General features: G+C 38.1%; 1 protein-coding gene across 3 annotated transcripts in view; it reads right to left on the reverse strand.

Annotated features, from left to right (window-relative positions):
* The window catches only part of LOC149771408 (uncharacterized), a 44,346-nt gene extending 21,768 nt beyond the window's left edge, over positions 1-22,578 (reverse strand). For 2 of the 3 annotated variants that reach the window (XM_089948490.1, XM_089948489.1), the window contains exons 1-4: positions 22,426-22,578; positions 15,066-15,866; positions 3,003-3,041; positions 2,442-2,708 (exon numbers count right to left, since the gene is read on the reverse strand). In XM_089948490.1, coding sequence (XP_089804616.1) covers positions 2,442-2,708; positions 3,003-3,041; positions 15,066-15,866; positions 22,426-22,498 — 1,180 coding nt within the window. In that variant the 5' untranslated portion in view covers positions 22,499-22,578. The remainder of the gene's footprint in view (positions 1-2,441; positions 2,709-3,002; positions 3,042-15,065; positions 15,867-22,425) is intronic. The other variant, XM_089948488.1, reaches the window with a different exon arrangement.
* Positions 22,579-23,618: the final 1,040 nt, after the last annotated feature.

A 23,618-nucleotide genomic window follows, 5' to 3' on the forward strand; every position in this document is an offset into this window, starting at 1 on the left:
TAGGTTGCTTCCAATCCCAACAGATGGTACCTCAGGACTGCATTCGTGCAGAGGAAACAGTTGTCAGTAGCGCAAAAGATGGCGACCTAGGGCCATGAGCAAGCCTACTAGGCTAAGGAATTCCCGTGTGGATAGAATTTCCTCGAAAGTAAGGTCCTATAATGGGATGTATGTCAATATCTGATCCTGAGGAACACGAAATATGTTGTCTGCGTATGGAAATCCATACCTAGGTGAACAAATCGTTGAGATGGTACTGGGTGGGATTTTTCCTTGCTGATGGGAAGTTCGGATTGGTAACAAGAATTATCGTCCAGTTATCTTGATGTTTCCGTCATAGAACTGGTCTTTACACGCGCAATTACTCGAATCATCAGACGAGTGAAAACCCAAGCATAAAAATGGCATGAAAGCCATGTGAATAGAGACTTGAATTATACACAGTCTACGTCCACACTGATGGCAAAGTCTTCCGCATTGATGGTGTTCAAAATGCGCTGTTGTGTTTTCAGTTGGATCCAATTGGCGTCGAAAAATGCATTGAGGGCGTTTATGCCGATGGACAGACGCAGAGTGTCATTAGAATGAGGGACCAAGAAAACTGTGGAATGAACTACATGACGCTCTTGGTGCTATATCCGCTGTGATATGCGAAACACGATGTGTGGAGCTTCGATAGGACTGCTTCCAGAAGCTCTTATCCTAAGAGTGGTCCTTGGGTGCTTTTACTGATTTCGCGTACTATCCCTGTACTGATGCTGAGGTTGTGGAAGGAAGGGGATTATGTCTCCTTGGTGGCATGTTGTGCATTTTATCCATCTCGACGTTAATCAGAAGGTTAGAGGATAACGGTTGTGCTCATAGTTTGACCGTATAGGGGTTCTTCAGGAAACCGCATGAAGAGATAACTGTGTTGCTTTTCGCCATTTGTACTTACAGCTGAGATTAAGGCATTGGCCAAAGTGTGTTGAGCGGCTCTGTTCAGTACTCGAGTCATTCTTGAAACAGACTCACTTGCATGCAATGGGGTTTTCAGAGTGGGAGACGATAAACTGTGTTCGGTTTGTTGGAAGATAGCCAGAGAGAACGAACGTCTAACAACGAAGTCAAGGCGATGATATTGCTCACTAACTGCTGAGTGTCATTAAAGGCCATTCGCTCCATAAATATGAAGTGTGGTTGTGTCATCCCCGTCAACCACTGAGGTTTTAGAATGAAAGACTGGTGGGAGCAAAAGGTAGAACCGACGATGAACTGATGATCAAGGTGGGTCAGACCGTCCATAACTGTCCCAGACTGCAGATGTAACTGAAGCCGGACTCTTCCGTTCTGAGGCAAGATCAAAAGATGCTGCAGACCTGGTCAAGGTTGTTGATGTAGTGGGAGGAGGAAGATAAAACTCCGGGTGAAAACGGCTTTAACCGGGCCTCGGAAGGCTGAATCCTGCCGCGTCATCGGATATTGCAAAATAGATGACAGAACTGGAGAACAGGCAACATCATCTTGGTTATGTGAAGTGAGGATAAGGTCCCATGTACCGCTTGAGACTTAGCTGGCGAAATAGTGACGAGGTCATTCGCTCATTCGCGGAAGAAATACAGACATGTACACGAATGTCTACATTACACACAAAACTATTCACAGAAAAGGGAACTGAGGCACCGTTATAGAGACGTACAACGTGCGTGCAACACTATCCATTATGAGGCAATACTTGTAGGGAAAAGATGCCCAGAGACCATCCATATAAGTGAAAACATTGAAGTTGGCGCCCGGTCACTAAGAATGCCTCGCAATAGAAACTCGCCGATATGTACCGTTCGTAATGGAATTACACATGTATAGAAGTTTTGTAAGAGCTAGAGACTTGTACGAATAAAATAATTATAGCACGAACTGAATGTGAAGTCGCTCCCCGTACAAGTGCCTAAATGTGTGACGACGATAAAGTGTTAGGAACTTGTAAAGGCAGAACTTTGTTGTGATATGAAGAAGACAGTTATAAATATAGATAGATTATACTTTCCTTTGATAGTAAGAACTCCTCCAACTTGTATAGGCATATCTTCCACGTAGATTCTGGCTTTTGCGACGTCTCTCGTGACGTGAGCGTACCACTTGGCACAAGGGGAAGTAGTAAATGATAGGCTCTTCGACTTTGTGGCCAAGTCATATATCTAAGGAGAGATCACTCTGCCTGACCGCCACATTGGTCGGCAGACAAGTTTAGCTCCCTTTAGCCAAATGTAGTATCAACAAGGGGAGAATTTGCGAGAAAGTAGACGTTTTCGTAAGGTATTAAGATTGGGTAACGTATATGAAAAAGAAATATGACTTAATGGAATTTTTTCATATAGTGTGTATTTGGTCATGCACATCCTGTATCAGACTTGCTTGTAATTATTAATAACCATGTATTAAAGAAAAATCATGTAACTGACCTCGCTTATCTTTCCTTTTCCATTTTCCTGTGGCATGATCTATTTGGCTACATCTGACATGCACCTCAATCCCCTCAGTTGATTCCGTCCCATTTTCCTTCACTTGTGCTCCGAGCAAGCGCTGCGTTAATGAAGTTTTTCCCACACCTTGATGCCCCACAATCATCACTCTAATATTGTAGACTTTTTCCTTTCCAGTTGTAAGTACCTCTCTGTATAGCTTTTGAAAACCATCATCCATTCTGAGTATTTCAGGAGGTAACACATCTTTGCAGGAAATGAAATCAAAATTGTATAGGTTAATCTGTGGATCATTATTTTTTAGTTTTAAATTGGGCAGGCACATGATTTAATATTCTAAACATTTTTATTGAGTTGCATAAATGGGTTGTTTTGATATTTTCTTTAATGATTATAGCTCAGTTTATATTAGAGGCATGGTCAGATTGTACGGGGAAAGCACAGTACTTTTAGTACAGCAGGTCGTGTTGACCAATAAAGAAACTGGGTTTTAAATGAAAAGTAACTCTTACTTGTTTATAGCAGTGGTAAACTCTGTACCTTCTGATAATTTGGGATCCTCTTCATCTGTCTCTTCTCCTACGAGTAAACACGGAAAACAAAACATGTTACATATAGTCATAATGCAGTATCAAATCTTGCTTATCTTTGCTAATTCTATATTGCTTTTTTTTCTTTAGCTTAATTGGTTTTCTTTGCAAATTCAACGATGTAATTCTACACTTCCATTCAAATAATTTTAACATAACAAGCTTTTAAAAATAGAGATAATCGTACATCAGCTTTACCCTGATAGATGGAATCTATGCTATGGAATAATCCAAAATATAATATTTATCAGAAATTGTTAAGAAAGGATATCATCTCTGTTATTATTAATTATTACTTTTTAAAATTCACAAACTGACAAGCCAATTAAAAGAAATTTATTAAGTTAAGGATACAGACATGCATCTTATTTTCACATTCTAACTATATGTTTTCATAAACTAAACCTTAGCTTTTAAGTTCCAGAACAGATATTGATTTATGTGTAAAATGCTTGCATAGAATTCAGTGTGTATCATCAATCTCTATAACATATAAAAGCGTTGTGTCTTCTGATATGTATCATATTTGAAATGTTTGCATGTACACAGATTTGGAGCTGTTAAAATTCTCATCTTAAGAACACCCCACCTTCATTAATATCACAAAGATATTAAATGAAGTACTGAATGCAGTACTTATTAAAATCTGAACAAACTAAATACAATAAAACACAAGGGAAGACACAATTTTGCACTCCTCGGCATTTCCAACCCTTCTAGCTACGATGTTCCTCTCATAATGCAACACTTTTGCCAGCTGTAATCAAGAATGGATCAATTTCCCCAATATCATAACAGACCTATTTCAGTGCATTACACATTGGAGAAAATTCTACATTTGTGGGCCCATTTCGAAGATTTGACTGGCTAATATTCGGGATAATCTCCAGTTTCACTCTTGGCGGAAAGGAAAGCTCAGAGCAACCTCTTTTATAAAATTATTCAGCACTGAATATTAACAGATTATATAACTTACCTTTCGGTTTTTTCTGAGCTTGCTGACAGATAAGAATAGATAGATATACGCGGAGAGCATAAAAGTAATTCACTGTTGGAGAATTGTAATGAACTATTTATATAATGCCATTAGAAACCACACGGTTTGCTATATATATTATTGTTGTGGAAGAATTCATATCTGTGGCTAATGCTTGAATGAAATTACTACACCCATGGCGTGATTGTAGAGTGAAAGGAAAACAAAATAGTTAATTACTTCGAGTGCATCGTTTTGATTTGTCAAGGATCCCTAAAAGATACCATATTATAATTTTAAAAGACGCATCCAGAGCATCTTACTAAAGTAACTGGATTATAGATCACGTTGGTAAGGGTACGGTGAAAACCTGGTGAAGAATATAATGAAACGACGGATAAGTCATTATATGATATTTAGTCGCTGAGTTAAGACGACCTTGAAGATCAAGAAGCACACGGGGAATGCAGTGAAATATTGAATGAAATCAGCAGAGACGATGTAGAAGACATAGACATCGAGGACAATGAAGATATTCATGAATACATATACTGGAATGACGCGTTTGGCATCAAATTTACTGGGACGTTACAAGTCAAAGTTGTATGCCTTGAAACAGAATATGTCATTACGAATACCGCATATCACGCTTGGGTTATGTGTTACCCCGATGCTATATAATGCCTTAAATGCATTATTGGAGTCAATCAGCTTTGTCAACCATGCCGAATATTATTGGCAAATAAGCAATTAGACAATGTTGTTTCATTATTATAAAGTCGATGCAAGACAGTGGGATAATGATACGGAGAGGAGCAAGGCAGGCAATGCCAATTGCAATTCACCTCAATAAGTCTGAACTATAATGTGGAATAAATATACCGCCAGGTATAGCAAAGGTGGGTACACTTGCTCTATTAGGACTTCCTCCGGATGAGCCACATTTGACAGCATAGTTACATATTAAGATTCCTCAACAGGTCAAGTGTGATGAAACCTGGGTTGCTGTCGTACCACCTCACAAACTATTCTCGACGAGGCTGTTGTGTATGGTCCTAAAATAATCGAAGTTCTAGAATTCAAGTTACACAAGCGCTCTCAAGATCTTCAAGATGATCATCCCCAAGCGTACACAGTTCAAGCAGAGGCTTAGTAACGCTTCCTTCAAATATGCATCAAGCAAATATGTCAACATTACAGGACGTGGATAAACGGATTAAAAGTGGAAGTTGTTCTCCTTGTGTAAGTTTCCATGCCTGGCTGTGTCCTGTTTGGAACGCACATGTTACGAATCCATGGGTGAAACAGTTTGACCAACGCACCTATATGGCCCAGTAACATTCAAAAGATCACAGATCTCCGAACGACAAATCAATTAAGAACGGACTTCTGTTCGGGAAAACTTTGAAAATTTTGAGAGAACAACTTCGCGTCGACCATGTTCGGGACAGTAAAAAATGAAATCTTTGCAGGTTGATTGCCTTGACGTGACTTCGCACATGCGGAAAATTTTATTCAGCCAAAGAAACATTGTATGGGTGTATGCTGCTCCACCAAGGTAACTTTGTCCCCGTTAAATACCAAGCGATGAACTTCCCTGATTGAACCACCAAATGATAGCTCATTGGTTACCCCATGGTGTCGATTTTGTCTGAGATGGTAAACATACGAATGGACTATACCATCAGTAGCATGATCTTATCCAGCTTTTGACTTTCCTAGTGTGTACAGATGCCAAACCAAATTATTTCCGAGTGGGTCTAACGAGGTACTATGGAGGCAAAATCACTTTGTAGGTGACCTTTTTGTGCTGAGTCAGGTTACAAGGTTTTAACCCAATCATGCGTGTGCTGTCATTATTCAACGCTGCTATGACTGATCGAACCCGCCTCACCAGATCTCGAGACCGGTCATAAAGTAGTTTCTGATTCATGAACAATTCCTGTACTTATTAATGTCTGAAAAATCGTTCCTTGACAGTATGGTTGAATCGTTATACAATACCAAGATTGATATATATTCTGGCATGTCCACGACAAAACCGAACATGGTTCTTTACTCGAACAACCCGCAAAACCAGCCTCGTACATACATGCATAGATACGTTCGGATGCCTTTGCGATACTTGTTGAATCTTTCACCGATCGTGTTGGAGAAACATTATGTCTGCATGTTGAACTTCGTTGGCCTCCTCAAATCAAACCATCCATGGTAAATTGTCCTTCTCGATGGTAGGTAAATCGGCCACAGTACATGTTTCATTAACCACCCACTGGCTACTTCTCCCTTCTAATAATTGTCTCGTCTATAGCATATGGTGGTCAGTATCTCATCCATGTTTATTTTGTCAATGTGCTTTATCTTCAGTGAATGGACTTTCTTCATGACAGACTTCGCCTTCAAATGCAATCTAGGCCTTAATGCTTCCTTTACAATCCATCTAGTGATTCTTTTCCGATGGCTAGTTCAGTAATCGCATTTAGCGCAAGGTCCACCATATGGTGTTGCGTTAGAATGGCAGTGAAATCGAGGCCAAGTTGTTTTATACATGGAAGGTCTGATAAACAGAAAATTATTTGGTAAAAATCGAGAACATATTCCAGGGATTGTGGGTCTGTTATGGCGCGTTAGAAGCGCAGATGGATTTTTTGGTACGAGTTCTCTTCCAGCATTGCACACAATATGAAGGCATGATGATACATTATACAAGAAATGACATTCAACATGGCATCATGAAAAGGATACTATTTTCCATAATAGACTTCTCTGCCGCTCAAACATGGTTCAGAAGGAACCAGTTCTTTTTTCCAAGCTCTTTCGCGTGCTGATCATTGGCCATGACAGCAAGAGAACTCTGTGATAATATTTGTCATGGACCGCGACAAACCACAGACGTGATCTATGTAACAGAATGATACGAATCGGTGCCTAATGTGTTCCGGAACAACTGCAAAGTGTTGACGATATTTCGTGGGGTTGACCTGCATGGCTTTGAGAACAGTCTTTGAACCTGGTGTTCACCACTCATGATCTGTCTTTCGGAATATTCTTGCAAATGTCACCCGGGACCCGTATAGTTTTCTCATGATTTACATAAGTTGCTTGTGGAAACGATATAGCACAGGCTTAGACAAAAACGTGTCTGTCAAAGCAATTGAACAATTATGATAAATGTATAATATGGCGAAATCTCAGAACATTCCGCTTTTCGGCAGTGATGTCATGGTAGATAAAGCTGAACGACACTGCAAGCAAGGCATAGATCTATTTGAACTTCTCCGCAATTATACAAATGCTTGCTAAAGTCTCAAAAATAATTTCATTCCCAAAAAAACACACAGTAAGACCACATAGTCGGCTTCGACCAAACGTTTGCACCACTGACCAAACCAACAAAAAAAACCGCAGGCACGGCTGACACAATCGCGATAAGAGTAGCCTGGATGATGAGAACAGAAAAAGAGTCTAGTCCGATTGTTAAGACAGAAAGCGCATCAGACATATCAAACAAAAACCACGAGAGCAACCACGGAGACCATCGATCGCTTGACAGAGCCAGTTGCCGAAATCCTACAAAGCCTAGATGAAACCAGAGGCCACATCGAGGAAATGTAAGAAGATGCCCAGGGAGCAAACGGTTACAAGTCAAAGATGCCAACATAGCTTCAAATCTTTACCGACAAAGCTCACGAGTGGATCATGAAAACACCATGCGTGCGGCACTCTGCAAACCTTTAAACTGGGAAAACAAAATGTTGAGATCACCAAAACAAAACAAACATTATTAGCATATGTATTTTCAAAGAGATTACAGAAAAATTTAAGTGTGAAGGTGCGGGGTGGAATCTTTTAAATATAGCAAGAAAGGAATTGAATTTAAAACCGAAAACCAGAAAAATGTTAATACATTGTGGAACGAAACAGTATAAAACACAGTGAAAGAAGAAAAACGTACGGACACTTCAATCTTAAAAACGTGCACATAGCTTATCATTTTTAGTTATTCATTTTTGTAGACTTCAACCAGAATCCGAATGTCCTCATAAACCTGAACCCCAGCCGGAAGTTGGACTTGATTATGAACCCGAAAAACCTAAACCTGCCTTAACAAAAAACACTGTTCAATCAGCATACGCACAGGGCGCAATAGCAATGTAAAGCGTAAGAACCACCAGCTATAGCAAGAGAAAGCTTTCCGCATGTGTAACACGTATCTGGTTCTAAACAATCTTGGACAGATTCGAAACAATCGTGTGGATTGTTCTCATCGTCCACAACGTCTCAACAGTCATCGATTTGTCAGCAGTTGCTTACCAGCCACATCATGGACATTGGGACGTTTCACATCTCAATACACAAACTCTCTGAAGACATCACACTTTGAAGACATTTGCACAATCAACTGATGTCGTTGAATATTTACATGTGGTTTAGCCCGGGATGTCAGCGCCCACGGACGAAAACCACTATATTTTGTTTTCTTGAACACTTCCGATACAAACATGAACACCCAATCCAATATGCGGCCATCTTGCATTTAAAGCAATGCATGCACGCACAGGAAGCAAATTAATGATGTGGATCTAACCAGACATGCAAGCAAAGCCGATTTAATTAATTGAACATCCGGGTGGTTGTTGTTGGCGTCGACCCAAACAAGCTTGTGACTTTTCAAGACCGAATCGGAAAACTGCTTACATTGAACGTGGACATTGAACGTGGACAACTGCAACGTGGTTTTCTCCACAGGAAGCGGAATCCAAAAGTAAAACATATGCGAAATTACTGAAAACCAGGGAATCAAAGACTCTAGTGTATCGGTAGAATTTGACAAAAATCATATTGATGTTTCCCAAGATTTCATAAACAATACGTGGATGCAACGGTCTCTGATGAATCCTCATCAATAAGCATAGTAACATTATAGAGAAAGAATATATTAATCAAAGAAATGGACAAATACACTGATGGCTACGTAAATGGAAAAATTGTTTTCCCTGTTGCCGAGTATGGTTTTCATTGACCAAAACCCCACATCTTAAAGGTCCGCAATTCCGATTTATATACATTAATCTTAACCGGATTTAGAGGCTAGTGGATTATGACGACAATATTAGTAAATATTCACCAGCGTAACGGTAAACTACAAACGCTTTCCACTAGAGAAGCGATATTTCACAACTTTAACATATGCATATTCGTTACTATTAAACGCCATAGATGAAATTTAGTTTGAAGCATTTAGCGTCAGTTCGGAAGGGTATCAAACCATGGATGATTGTGTAAAAGATTTATTAATACATATATGTGATTGATTTTGAACAGCCACGTGATGATGATATCAATGGCCTGTTGGACCAACCGATAGTCGATGCTAACATTTATAGCAATTTTGTTCCACTTCTCGATGAATATCTGCTTCATAATGATGTTACCAGACGCTCATAAACACACAAATATAATCAACGCGAGGTCAAGATAGATATCAGTCGTTCAGACCACATTTATGTGCCACTGCCAAATAAAGACCAGCATGGAATCATCGCATTTGCGCACAAAAACACTCGGCATAACATCGCCAGGCGTGAGGTTGAGGGTTCCCAAGAAAACAATTTCATATACTGTCTATTCATATACTATATATAATAGAATACTGTCTATTCAGAAATTCACGCTGCCGCTCAACGTATTCTCAATATAAATGCCAAACTCTATATGCCAATTGAAAATAAAACAAGACAATTCCATTGTCGGAGTTCGAAACGGTGCTGGTCGAACTGGAAAACTACCGACGATTACATGCACAGATATGGGACCATCGTGAGTCAAAAACAGATTACTGATTTACAGGCTGTTAAAATCGAGTCAACAGTTGTCATTGCATATCATTTTCTTGGTATATGTCTTCAACTTCACCAACAATATGATGTGGCCGAACACGAAGTTGTCTTACGCGAAAGCATCTCGCGTCATCATGCGAGTCCTTACTGTCCACAGGTGCTAGCACGATACTGCATTTCCGTCCACAAGCGGATCAGTCACAGCTGCAAACCTGTGCTAAACAATCTACAGTAAAAACAAGTTTTAGCAAACTAGAATAGGGTACGCGTCTCCGACGCGAAACTGGTCATACGATCTCAAACTGCCATTACTTCCCTACTTAACATTATTAACTGAGACAAATAAGGAATGAAAAATATACCAAGAAGCATATGTACATAAATATAATTATAAAAAATACGTCTTTAGTCAGTTGTGTTAAATGCCTCAAGTGTTAGCCATAAGGAATAAAGGTGGAACATGTGAGCTCTGTAGAAAAGATTAAACTGATCTTGATACATGTACGATTCCAAAATGGCTCACGACTACAGGTGTGAAATGTTGTCAGGATGAATTCACACAAGTATTAGGTACTGATGTGCAAATATCACCAGTCAGAAGGAAATTTCACCAATCTTTACTCTTTCCTTGGCATTGGTGTCTAGTACATGCACATATGTAAATTGTACTTAATTATACTAACCCTGCGGTTTCTCTTTTAAATACGTTCTCCTATCACTTTAACATAAGGAATGTGATCTTGCAACCTCCCGAATCCAGCAATCCAAAAGGACAAAAAGCATAATTTTTGTCTATATCATGTAGACAAAGGGCATAATCATTGTCTACTTCCTCACCTTGACGCCTCCAGGTGTCGATGTTGACCAGTCAACACCATGCAAGAGACCTCCCTTAAATTAACTCCAATAAACTACTGATCATCCATCATCAAATGTGTACATTTTGTTCATATTAACGTATGGAACGCACGTGGTATAAATTATGTTGTTAATTTTTAAATATTTTAATGTGAGTTTGTCACGTTTGCGAACTTCATTATTTCAAATCGTTTGATTAAACCAAGTATCGTTGTTACATGTTATGGTTCACCTTAGTCTCGCTGTCTTCGTGCTCGGGCTCACTCAGTTGGTAGCGTGTGCTGTTACACAAATATATTGACATATTTTTGTCCTATGTCGGGTTGTTCTGAGTATGTACCAATCAAAAGCATTGAGCTAGTAGACATGGGCAACTACAGTGGTTTCATGAACTCGGGTATATCGACATTAAAGTGCATAGGACTCAGTATGTACTAATAAAGCACGACTATCAAGTTTTATAAAATCGGATTCAACATTTTAAACTATAATAAGAGTAGTATATTCCTCGTATGTAGTTGTCATAAATGTACAAAAGATGCATCCATTGGAAGAAGAACCTGAAAATAGAACCATTGCAATATAAAATTCCTGAATCTTAAAATTAAATGAAAAACGTTAAACAAATTTGTCCAACACCCTTGTGTTCAAAAGTCACAGCTGCTCATTAAATAAATAAATAAATAAATAAATAAATAAATAAATAAATAAACAAACAGATCAGAATCATACAATAAAGAATAAAAAGCATGAGGATTTTATATCGTAAGTCATGAAAATTGCTCTAGTTAAAAATATAACAGTATTGTGTATTGTAATGTACATTTTATTTAATTTATAATTGATTCACTTTAATTGTATGTGTGTTAGTTTTCTTAAAAATGTATTCCATTACATGCTATTGCAATATAATTTTATTTACTGGATTTGACATTTTTCAGAAGTTAGTCTGACCTGACTGTTTTATCTTTGGAAACACTAATAATAGAAAATTTGTATATAATTCTGAACTAGTTCCTGACCTTGATTCAGAAGTCAGTGAGTTGAAGTAAACAACTATCTTTTTAAATTCTTTCTTAGTGTAGATTCATAAAGTGATATCCAGGTCACACTGAAAGTACTTGATGTTAGGCATGTAAAGCTTCTATGTGGCTCTAGAAACATCATCATGTGACCCTCATAGCGGATTCTGTTTTGCTTCTTAAATTAGTGTATAACCTTTTTCTAAAGAGAATTTAGTCAGCTGGGTTATAGCCATTGACAATTAAAGGTATTTTGTTGAGACTAGTTTGAGGTGAAATTCTGTTTTATGGAATTATTAATTCTTTTCCTTGGAAATATTTAGGTGCTCTTACAGAATTCTTAGACAAAGAAGTTTATTGAAATTGTATTCGGAATTCAAAACTGGAATATTATTTGCTGTGGTTCAACAAGGAATTGTTGACACATAAGAACAACACTGACTATTGCATACGTCAACGTCCTTCATCAAGGATTCTTTATAAGGACTCCAACTCAGATTCATTTAGGACTTTTCATTTTTAGGACTTCTATTTTTAAATTCTTGGATTATTTTTGGATTTGATTCGTAAAACCGTAAGTTCTTTTTCTCATGTGTACCCTGTTTTTTCTAGGAATATAAATTATTTGTTTAATTTTAGAAAGCTTTCTGTCTTAACTCTTTTCTTGTTACTGTTTTTAAGAGCCTAAAACTTAACTGTATGTACAAATACTTGATTTTATGAATGGCACAATATATATGCTAGATATCGCAGATGAAACTAGACATTCTGTCTCACGAATTATTCGATAAAAGAAAAAATTCAAACCCACTTTTAATCACAAAAATTAGAAAGACGGTGTCATAATTTAAAATTTAGGAACCGTTGTATTCCTCACAACGTTGTCATTCATGTTCTTTGTCATTCGGATGATTTCTAGAATATAACGTGTAATAAGACAAGCTGATTAAGACCAACATGTTATAGAAAAGTGGTCATGTCAAGGTCAATAAAACATTTATGCAGCAAATCAACCAGATTTCCACAGAATTTTGAACCGTTGTCAAGCACTCATTTTATCTTTATATCAATCTGCAATGTGCTGCAACTGAATGTGTTCAGTTTATTTTTTGTTTTTTATTTGTTCTCTGCATCCCACAATCCATTCTGCCAACTGGAGATTGTGAGATATCAACCTACTGAAGCGTAAAGCGAATATATGTGCGTATGTTACGATTTACGCTTGATATGTAGTCACTGCACAAAACATTTGGGTCATATGATTATATCTAAGCAGGTGTGTTACATATAGTTATAGGTTACTGCATTTATGTGGGAAAATATGAACGAGTTTTTTGGATGGATATACTGCACGACCTTGGGAGTGCAGCATATCCATCTGACAAAACGAGTTCATATTTTCCAATACAAATGCAATATCCCTTTTATTATATGCTCATTTTCTTATTCTACCAAAGGCCTAATTATCTAAATAAAAATATACTACAAGAAACAACGTAACTAGGCATTTATGCCGTATTCCAAATTAAATACACAAGCGCAGACTTTCAGTATACAACACAAACGTTATTAATTCGCACATAACTCGGCCCAGATAAATTTGAACTTAATCGCGCACTACACATCACTTTCCAAAGAAAATGGCGTTTTGGTCTACTGAAAAGTGAAATTTAGATTCATAATGTGAATGATGGCGCATTGCAACAACTTTTCCATTTAGTCTGGAATCAATGGATGTGAGTATTTTTGTCGAGTCTGCTGAATTTCGTGATAATGACTGGATTTATCTGTGTCTATTCTACATGAAGTACATTTGATTTCAGCAGCGAGGGAGCAGCGTGTTGACATCTGCAAATATGTTTTTGTTCTGTCACTGAATGTTTTAAACCATGTGGGGAAAAATATGAATTATTTCAATTGCAATTATCAAAAAGACGCTTTGATATATAATGTTTATTTCATTTTGAGTTCAGTAAGGAGGATGTAATTGCACTTGGAATATAGTCGAAATTACAGTACAATTTCGAAATGTGTAATCAAGCTGGGGAACTCATGACATGGCTCATGTAATTCAGATTTCCAGCAGTAAGAAAGTACATTTTGAGGAAATTCAGGATGTAAAACTGTAAGTATATCTTTTGCCATTCTTATTACCAGCTTTAAAAGATAGTTTATGCCTTGTCACTTGCATGCTATTTGTAGGGACCCAGACATGTCTGGCGTTTATCTCTATTCTAAATCCGAAACATTGTATCAAACTTGTTAACGCGGAATATGGCACAGCAGCTGGTATGTGGCATTCCACGAAATATCTGCTTTAGTTCATTCAGAATCAAATTTAAACAACCTAAACGTAAAGCGTCTACCACGTGGATGTACATGCTTTGTTTATAAAGCAGTTCCTAATACACTATTGGGCCCACGTGAGAGCAAGGTGAAGAGCACGTGAGTGCAATATCGTAAAATACTGCACAATTCTGACAATGTACAGTTAAAAGAGAAACAAATGAGCATATAAAAAAATTGATTACAATATATAGTTTCTACTGTGCTCATCAGAAGTCATATGGCCCAAGCACATGATGTAATGACCAAGCTGGAAATATGGTTTTTAAGCCAAAAGATAAAGATTATATACCTTATAGTATCTGGACTCAAATATATCCAAATATGTCAAAGGTCATTAGTGCAATTGCAGATCACTCGATCCAATGTCCATCAGTACGTATATGACTAATGTACATGTCATGTAGGTATGTTTTGTACCTATAGTTTAGCTATCAATGAGATTTTTATCATTTGATTATTCGTATTTTTGAAGCGATTCTTTAGTTTTGTATCGTTTGCATGTCTTCTTTACGAGACTAGAACAGAATTAGAGGCGAAAATATTGCTGAAATATATTGACGTTGTTATGCGAAGTGAAACAAATAGGTGTGATACAGTGCAAACCGAACTGAATGTCGCGCTATGATGTCACAATGAAAGAGTTATCTAGTGGTAAATATGCATATTACCCAATCATCAGTCTATTACCATTGATAATTTTCGTCTGGAAAGTTCAGTAGTAATAATTAAGGTGCAAAGCATTTAAGAATAGGGAATGAATAGACTTGTATACAACTGTATTAGCATTACATTTTAAAACCGCAAATAACATTACGTCAGTGTTGGCGTACAGTGAATTGGTATTTCCATTTGCTGTCGGTCTAATTTTCATTATATTTTGCATCTTCTTAACTTTGTTTGTCTTGTTAATACATGCATAATTCTTTAGTGTAAACGTTTATGTCCAAAAGTAAAAATATATGAATTACCGTGATTTAAATACTCAGGTCTGAGTACAGTAATTACATTAGTTCTCCAGCATGTAAGGAACAGTAATCCATGTTCGTGGCCCCAGAATATGTCACGGAGATATGATCCCTGTGGATCCCATGGCATCCCTTCCCTGTATATTTTCACTAGTTCATATTTATCTGTCAGATGGTGAATACATGGAGGTCTGTTGTTGCACACAAATATAAATCCTTTTGAATCCACAGTGATGCCAGTGGGATACGCCAGATCACTATGCTTGTATGTAAATTTCTGTTTGCTGGGATTCCGGATATCATATGCATATACACCAGTGTCAGGAGAGTTAGCCCAACACGAGATGTAAATCATGTTGTTATTTGTTGTCAGGTGACTCCACCAGTCCCCATTACAAATCTTGTGAATTTTATCAACTTGTCCATCGACAAGGGATACAATACACCAGCACATTGTGGTCTGTTTCCTACCACATGCAACAATTTTTTTATCCATGAATTTCGATACTCCATGACATTCATCAAATGTTGTGTTTGCATGCAATGTCCTGACCTTCGTTATGACTGCCGTGTCACCTGTACACTTTACTGACATTATTTCTATCGTGCTGTTCCAAAGAGTCACGCAGATTTCCATGTCGTTAATAATACAGATACCACAGGCCCATTGCTCCAGTTTGTCTGATGTAGCTAGTAACTTTCCATCATGGCGACTGTGAAGCGTGACATTACAAGCATCCCTGTCTGAGACCATCAGTATGTCTCCAGAAATTGCAATACCGTTGTATATTGGATCAAGGCCGGCTATGACAAAAATTATATAAATATTAATAGATCATTATTGCAATACACAGACATGCATACTCTACTGAAGTGTACGCTCTATTATCACATCTTCAACCACCTCCAACACCATCAGTCTATATCATCATCATCATATTATTATTATTATTATTCGTATTATTATTACTACTACTACTACTACTACTACTACATCTGCTGCTTCTAATACCAGAGGGATTTACCGCAGACGTCACATGGAACAAGTGAGCACACTATTCTAGTTCTGTGCAGTATTTTATTTTATTAAGTCGAAGATATGAAATGTCATTTAGCTTTACTTTGACATTTGTACTGCATTCATTAAAACCATACTGTACAGAGTCAAGAATAAGTAACGTTGTCGACGTAACTGGCTCCATTTAGGAACAACTCCTGTGCCTCTTATTTCAACTCCATGTAATAAGTAATAGAGGAGAGAGAGAGAGAGAGAGAATTACAATTGCAGTTGCAGTTGCAGAAAGAGGAAACAGAGAGAGACAAATACAATTCCAGTTGCAGAGAGAGACAGAGAGAGACAGAGAGAGAAATAGACTAGTGCAAATGCAAATCCAGAATGAACAAGAGAGAAATAAAAAAAAGAACTGGAGAGAAGTGAATTTCAATGTAATTTTAAAGAATAAGAGCTGCCAGGTGGAAGCAATCGCCCACTTTATGCACAAGTTCACTATTTGATGTTACTAAAAATAGTAGGTAGTTCTCCCTTTTAAACAAAAAGAAGTACTGTTAAGAAACTTCCCGGTATTTGGTAACAACCATATCTAGCGCGAAAATCAAATAGCTACATGACTTAGTGTTGTGCTGTTTATTCCGCTTTGATTAACAAGTCATCAAACATAAGATTTAATCCGTAAATAGAATGTACATATCATCAAAATAACCCTTCAACCATTGTTAACTCAAAAACCTCGAGAGATACCGAAAGGTTATGAAACGTACGCACATTGATATCTGCAGACGGACATGTCTGCAAATATTTGCACATTTAAACGAATAGGTGAGACCATCCCCAAAACGTTCAGTATGTATCATTACAGTTGCGAGACAAAGTTTCCTGTTTAATATCCATGAAAATAATTCGCAGTCTAGTCTCACTGATGGGACCACACGCACGCTGTCCATTTATACAACACTCTTAGCATCGTGTGAGTCTATTACATTGCAACACTATTAACTTTGATTGTTTTCCTTTTTCTTATTCCTTTGTCGTTTCAGAAAATAGCAATGGCGATGAGAATTGTACAAAGTACAAACAACTGAAGGTCAGTGAGGATTCACATAATCCATGGATCGCCTGTATTAAGTGTACATTGTCAACTACATTCAGCACCTGTACTATTTGGTCAAACACCACATGGCCGACAGTAAAAGATTAAAGAACAAGAAAAGAAGGGCAAAATCGAAGCCGGAGAGAACTGATGTATTAAGTACCAATCCTTATACGGAGTCCGTAACCAGTTGTGGGGCACGCCCTTTGCCCCCCTCTCCCCCAATGAAGAAGCGTCGAACGTTCACTCCCGCCACTGTTACTACTGCAAAAATGGAGGCAGTTTTGACTTATCCACCTACAGCATCACTGGACTTACATCTGCGTCGTTTGGGTCAGCAAAACACGACAGAGTTGATTAGTTCTGGCCAACTATTTCCCATCATTCCGCCTTCTTCTGCCCTAGCCGATAATTTCAATACAATAGGGGAAGAATTTCTTCCGAATTCTATGCAGCCGAGTGGACGTAAGTCCCTCCGCATGCCCTAGCATGCCGTCAGGGTCGGTAGGTACTGACGCATGGGGCTTATCAATGAATTGAATAAGCTGTTCCGTCTAACCAAACATCAGTTTGATGCATACCGGTTACAGATCATATCCTGCAGTGACCGTATGACTTCCATGGTGTACCATACTAGGCAACATCAAGTAGAGACGTGGACGGATGAAATTGCCGGTGATTTCATTGATAGATGTGTTCGATCATCTAACACTACTACTTCACTGGTCGAACCACCGCTTACACCTCAGGCCGTACGACCGAATCCTTGTTTTGATTTTTACAAGTCGTCCGGACCGGTCAGACAACTACGTCATACGAATACGGGTAGCAATTTCTTCACGGCTTACTTTCTGGAACAGTACCGCCACAGCTTTCGATAAGGTTGTCATGTCTCCACTATATCTCCTTGTATGCATGATGCGGAAGCAGATCTTGATCACGTCGGGGTGACCTACAAACTGAGTGTTAGGATAACCTAAGGATAGCGAATACTCATATCCCAATATGGAGAGGACTGAGTACTGCCTTGAAGCGGCTATAGAGGAATTTTATCGGATGTTGTCTATCTTAGGATGTCCACCACCACACTCTTACACGCCGGTATACAGGGTCAACACTTCAGTTGATATAGACGATAACGAAGTCGGTCCTTCATTTCTTATTCTTCTGCAGCAGAATAAAATATCAATGAAATTTCCTAGAAACTTTAAAACAAATAGCTATTCATGCAATTTCAAAACATTTTTCTGAGAGTTAATAACCGTGTTTTTATATCTCGCTGGTATAGAACTCATGCCGAAGTCTTTTCTACAGATTTAACAGGGTTAGGCAAAAACGTGGACGCGGGCAGTATTACTTTGCCCAATTATTATAAGATGAATACAGGAGTTACTTCATGCTACCAGACAAGGCTGGCAATGACCACGCCTTGGAGTCTACGGCTAACACATCCATGATAATTAACCGGGATACCCACCAAGCAATAATAAACGCTTTAACGGCTTCCTGTAGCTTGCATCTTGTGCGACAGGACGCATGCTTACGCTATAATTCACTCAAGCTTCATTACGCATTTACCATGCCTACCACTTACATCGGATCCCCTATACTTTATAGTGGCTAGATAGAGGAAGCGAGGCAATATATAATCAGGCATCCCATGAAATGCCCCTCCATCTCTCAACATATCAATCACATTATAAATCATCTCCCAATCTCCCTTAACAACGGGTGCCAGGAGACAATTGGATAATGGATCGTTTTCTTCTCAACCCAAGAAACAGTCACGATCCCTACCATATCATCGGAGAACATTTTATGATCAGTTACGGATGGAGTCATCTCTTGGGGTTAGAAACCACGTTTTACAACCCCCAAGGTTCCACTCTATAGCCGTTTATTCATGTGCCCACCACCCCTCGGGTAACTAATCGGTAGATGCCACACTCTTGTATTTCAAACAACAAGGGATCGATCTCTCGCCGCAAGACGAGTGCGCTATCCAACTTTTAACAGAAGGACTAAGGATCTCATTTAGACACACCTTTCCCTTCCCTTTCATCCACTCAATTTCTTAAGTAAGTATCGTCAAATGTGGTAAAGGATTCGTTTTTACAACAAAAGATCAAGGCGCTTATCGAGCAGAAGGTGGTGAAGATTGTTCGAAATCCACAATGCCTGGGGGTTTACTTAAAGTGTTATCTGGTTGGGAAGATCAAAGCATCGATCCCAATCATCTAAATAAATTTATCATCCACCTAGTCCGCCTCTCCATCTGTTTGTACGAATTTGCAATCACTCTCGATCTGACAGAATTATATTTCCAAGGTTCCCATCCATCCATCCATACTAAGGGAAATTCCTACAATTCGCGTACCGAAAGACTTCTAACCAGTTTTGCGCTCTCCCTTTCGGACTAAAGAAAATTCTTGTCTTGGTCGATTCTCTGTGAATTAGAGGACAGATTCTCCATACAGAATTTTTCCTCCATCCGTCGGTCTTTCATCCGATTTACCAGTTTTGGGGACATCCGATGATATATCCTTTTGCGAGCAAATGGAATCCCACACTGCCCACCTTTTCACCGGTACCAGAACACAACACTTGGTCCTTCGATTCTCTTACTTTCAGCTGGAAGGGTATGTGGACCTTTGCCACCAACAACAATCTTAGTTCCAAAGGTCATACAGAAATTGAGGGAACAGAAGTTCAAAATGATTCTGTTTGCCTCTCTTCGCTGGGAAAAATGATGGATCAACGATCTGCTTCTTGTAGTTATAGTTCTACCCAGGAAGATCCCAGTCAGATCGAATCTTCTCAAACAGCCTCGGACTCACGTGCTCCAACCTTGTCCGGAACGCTTTCTCCTTCTCGCTTAGATCTTGTCATAACAGCCTTGCAGCAATAACAATTAAACCATTTAGTCGTGGAAAGAATTTCACGAGGTAGAAAGCCCTCTACTTTAAAGGCTAAGAAAGAAAGTTCAACTTTTTCAGGGACTGGTGCAAAATCAAAGAGAATGCCCGTTCAATGCATCTGTTCCACAAGTAGATGACTTTCTTCTCTGGCTTTTCGCAGAGAAAATATTGGCTCCGTTTACAACTGAGAGCTACAGTTCTATCAGATTGGACACGTTCCGTCATCATGGCAGGGAGGATCGCGGTCATAGTAAAGACCTCTCTGGCTTGTTGTTCCACTTTGACTTACATTGGCCTAAGTCACTCATTTTGTTTCCTTATGTAGAATCTTTCCTTGGTTTCTGATTTGGTTCAGTTTAAACAAGTTTGAGCCTTTAGCTAATACCTCGTTGAAGCTACTTTCATGCGAAACGTGTTTCCTGATAGCTTTATCTTTCGCAAGAGTCATTAAATTACATGCCCTCTTGTTGAAACCGCTTGCTTTCAGTTTCGATCAGATGGCTCTGCGGTTGGAATGCTGGTCAACCTTCTAAAAGTTTTTATTTTCGAGACTTGGTTCCACAACGACACACTTTGGATCTCGTAGGTCCAGTCTCAGTCGCACAAGCGGCTATCAGACCCAATTACATCGGCACAGCCTCTGGACTAACACCCTGCGCAGCTTTCGCTGCATTCGCCATAAAGTTTTATGTGGTAAGAAAATGGCATTATTTCTTCTTTCTAGACGTAACCTACGTCCACCCTTGGTGTACTTCTCGCAATTAGGAGAGTATGTTAACTTATATATGGGGAATCCAATATTCTCCTCTCAGACGTTAATTTGGGGTATATGATTGATGCTCAACATTCTCTCCACCTACTACCAATTCTCCTAACGTTAATTTAATCGAAAGAGAAAGCAACTTTTTCAGTAAATTATGTTTATCCTAGAATACTTGTTCGATCACATTACTTTAGTAGCATACCAACCTCCCCGCATTGGGAGCACCCTTCTACAACATGTTTCGCTCATTTTTAAACTAGAGCCACCTAAAGGAGGCAAGGTTAGGTAAAGAGCAAGAGTTATTCCTTTCTGTCCATATTGTTTAGACAGAAGGACAAATTTTAGTCATTAGAAGGGCATGATATGGGATGTAGTAGGGCTTATATATCTAACCTTAATTTGAACGTGTAAATATTCTGGGAGAAACATAATTTACAAAACAAATTTGTTGTTTTTCTTACATAGTTGTACCATGTCTCAGTTTACTTGCGAAATGTCATACAACTTGAAATAAAAAATAAAATGCCCAATCTGGCTGCCTTGACTCTAAATATTTAGCACCAAAACTTCTTTCCAGTGTAACATTACGTAGCATTTTAGTGGGGATAAAAACTTTGGAGAGAAAAGATTATGACTTCTACTTGGACTTCATATAGATTATCATCAAAAAGCTACATTTTCATTCAACCTTCGAAATCCATGACACAAAAAATGGTAACATTTCGAAAACCCAGATCAGAATACTAGACCTTTAAGGTTTGGCAGAATTGTGAAATTCTTAACAAAACTGAATAATCGAATCTGGCTGGCAGTGTTTCAATAAATAACTTTTTCAGTGAAATCATCACATCTAGGATTACAAATAATATAAACAAAAACTGGATTAATGCCAGATATGTGCTTGCTTTTGTAAATGTCGGTTTTCTATTCTTGAATGTATATGCTTGTGTTTTCTTCCTCTTTTGTCCAACATCTAAACAAGGCTACTCTTTTTTCTCCTTTCATTCCATGTGTGATATTATTGCTAGAGTTATTGGAATATATAGAGTTGTAGAGAATTGATAGCTTATTAATAGGGGATAATAGAAAAGATATAGTGGGATAGCGCAATTAGTTTGCTTAAAAGAGATTTAAATTCTATTTTGTCCACCCCTTCTTTTACATCCGCTCATGTTTGGTCGGTGAAACCGTGCGTGTTGATATTACATGCGCCGTGATGAATAGTTAATGCGGGATGTTGGCGCAAGGAATAGTAAATGTGTAGTATCAATTAAGGCTTCAAAAGATACAAATTTACATGTTTTACAAATAGAAAATACACTGTAAAACTAAAATTTAAAATTTTATTTAAATATGATTATAAAGCAATTTCGTGAAAGATCTCATTGTGTATGTCAGGCCATAAGTAGCGAAGCGGGTAGAAACATGTAATCTAGATTCAGATTTATTGCAATTTGGATAATGGTGTACACATTCCTCCTATTTAGTGTAGTAGGTTTTGAAACACCATGTATAAGTACAGATATGTTAGCAACAGCAACTAGCTAGTTATATATGACTTATCTATCACATACCTTTTCTTGGTAGTATCAAATTCCCTTCTTGAACCAGATTACAAACAACGTCGTTTGCTCCTACTGTAGCCATATTTTCCTTCTGATAGACTGTGGTTTAATGAGTATTGATTCAAAGTAAATGAGTTGTCATTCTATCATAGTAGAGCAGTGAGAGCTGGGCTGCAAAAGACAGAAGTTAAATTTCCAGCCCAAGTAAAACACTGTTCACTTTAGAAATATCAGCTTCCTGATCGTAAGTAAAATTGTGAAACGTTTGCTCTGAGTACTTACGAATGAATATTTATAATATTCATCTGTCTATAAATACAGATATATTATGGTTTTGAAAGTTAACCGGGAAAAGGTTTTCAGCTTGCATAAGTAATGTAATTATATATTTGACCTACTTCCAGTGCCAAATTGGCTACTAAGAAGATAACTAAAGACTATTAATTTGGGAAGTAGATAGACATGATAAACATGGGAATCGCGCATTTGATTTAGTTCATCCGGCAAAAGGTTAAATAAGCTTTTGGTGTCGATATGTGTACTGAATATTTTTAATTATGTGTGCTCTGTCTCCATGGAGTCGATTTCGAAAATTGATCACTTATCCTACACCGTTCTAAAAGGATGGTAAGCAACAACAAACTATTATTAGTTAACGTAGCTATTTAGTTCTGAAGCCAAAAACAAATATGAATTCCTTCACTTGAGGTCATTTTCCTTGTTTGTGGACTTTAGGTATAAAATAAAGTCATGTAGTTCTATGATTTTCCGGGCTTAAGCAATCTTTGGTTTGCCCGTCTGTGTCCGATTTGGTACGCTTCAACAATAATATTTGTAATGGTTTTTGCAAGTCGCGTGTGGATCTTTGTTTAGTTTTTCCTTGAATAGTCGCTTAATTGTCGATTTTTGCCTAAACGTTTCTTACATGCGATCTCTGTATTCTACAAAATGCGATAGCGACAAGCTTCTGGCAGTTATTCTGGTGAAAATATTTGGACAGTTATGGGTCGTTTTGTTTTTTCGAACATTACGTGACTTTCATTTATTATTTCCAATTTTGTATACAACAATGTTAGAACAGTTTTATAGTCTTTACTGTTCATAAAGAACACAGTGGAGCCCTTATCAGCAGGCTCGATTTTGCTGTCTATTCCGTTTTTCAACGAATGCATGTCACCTTTCGCTTGTTTGCTCAAGTTAGA

The sequence above is a fragment of the Sinohyriopsis cumingii genome, unplaced genomic scaffold, assembly GCF_028554795.1.
Source record: "Sinohyriopsis cumingii isolate HCF-2022 unplaced genomic scaffold, ASM2855479v2 utg001870l, whole genome shotgun sequence".
Classification (NCBI taxonomy): domain Eukaryota; kingdom Metazoa; phylum Mollusca; class Bivalvia; order Unionida; family Unionidae; genus Sinohyriopsis; species Sinohyriopsis cumingii.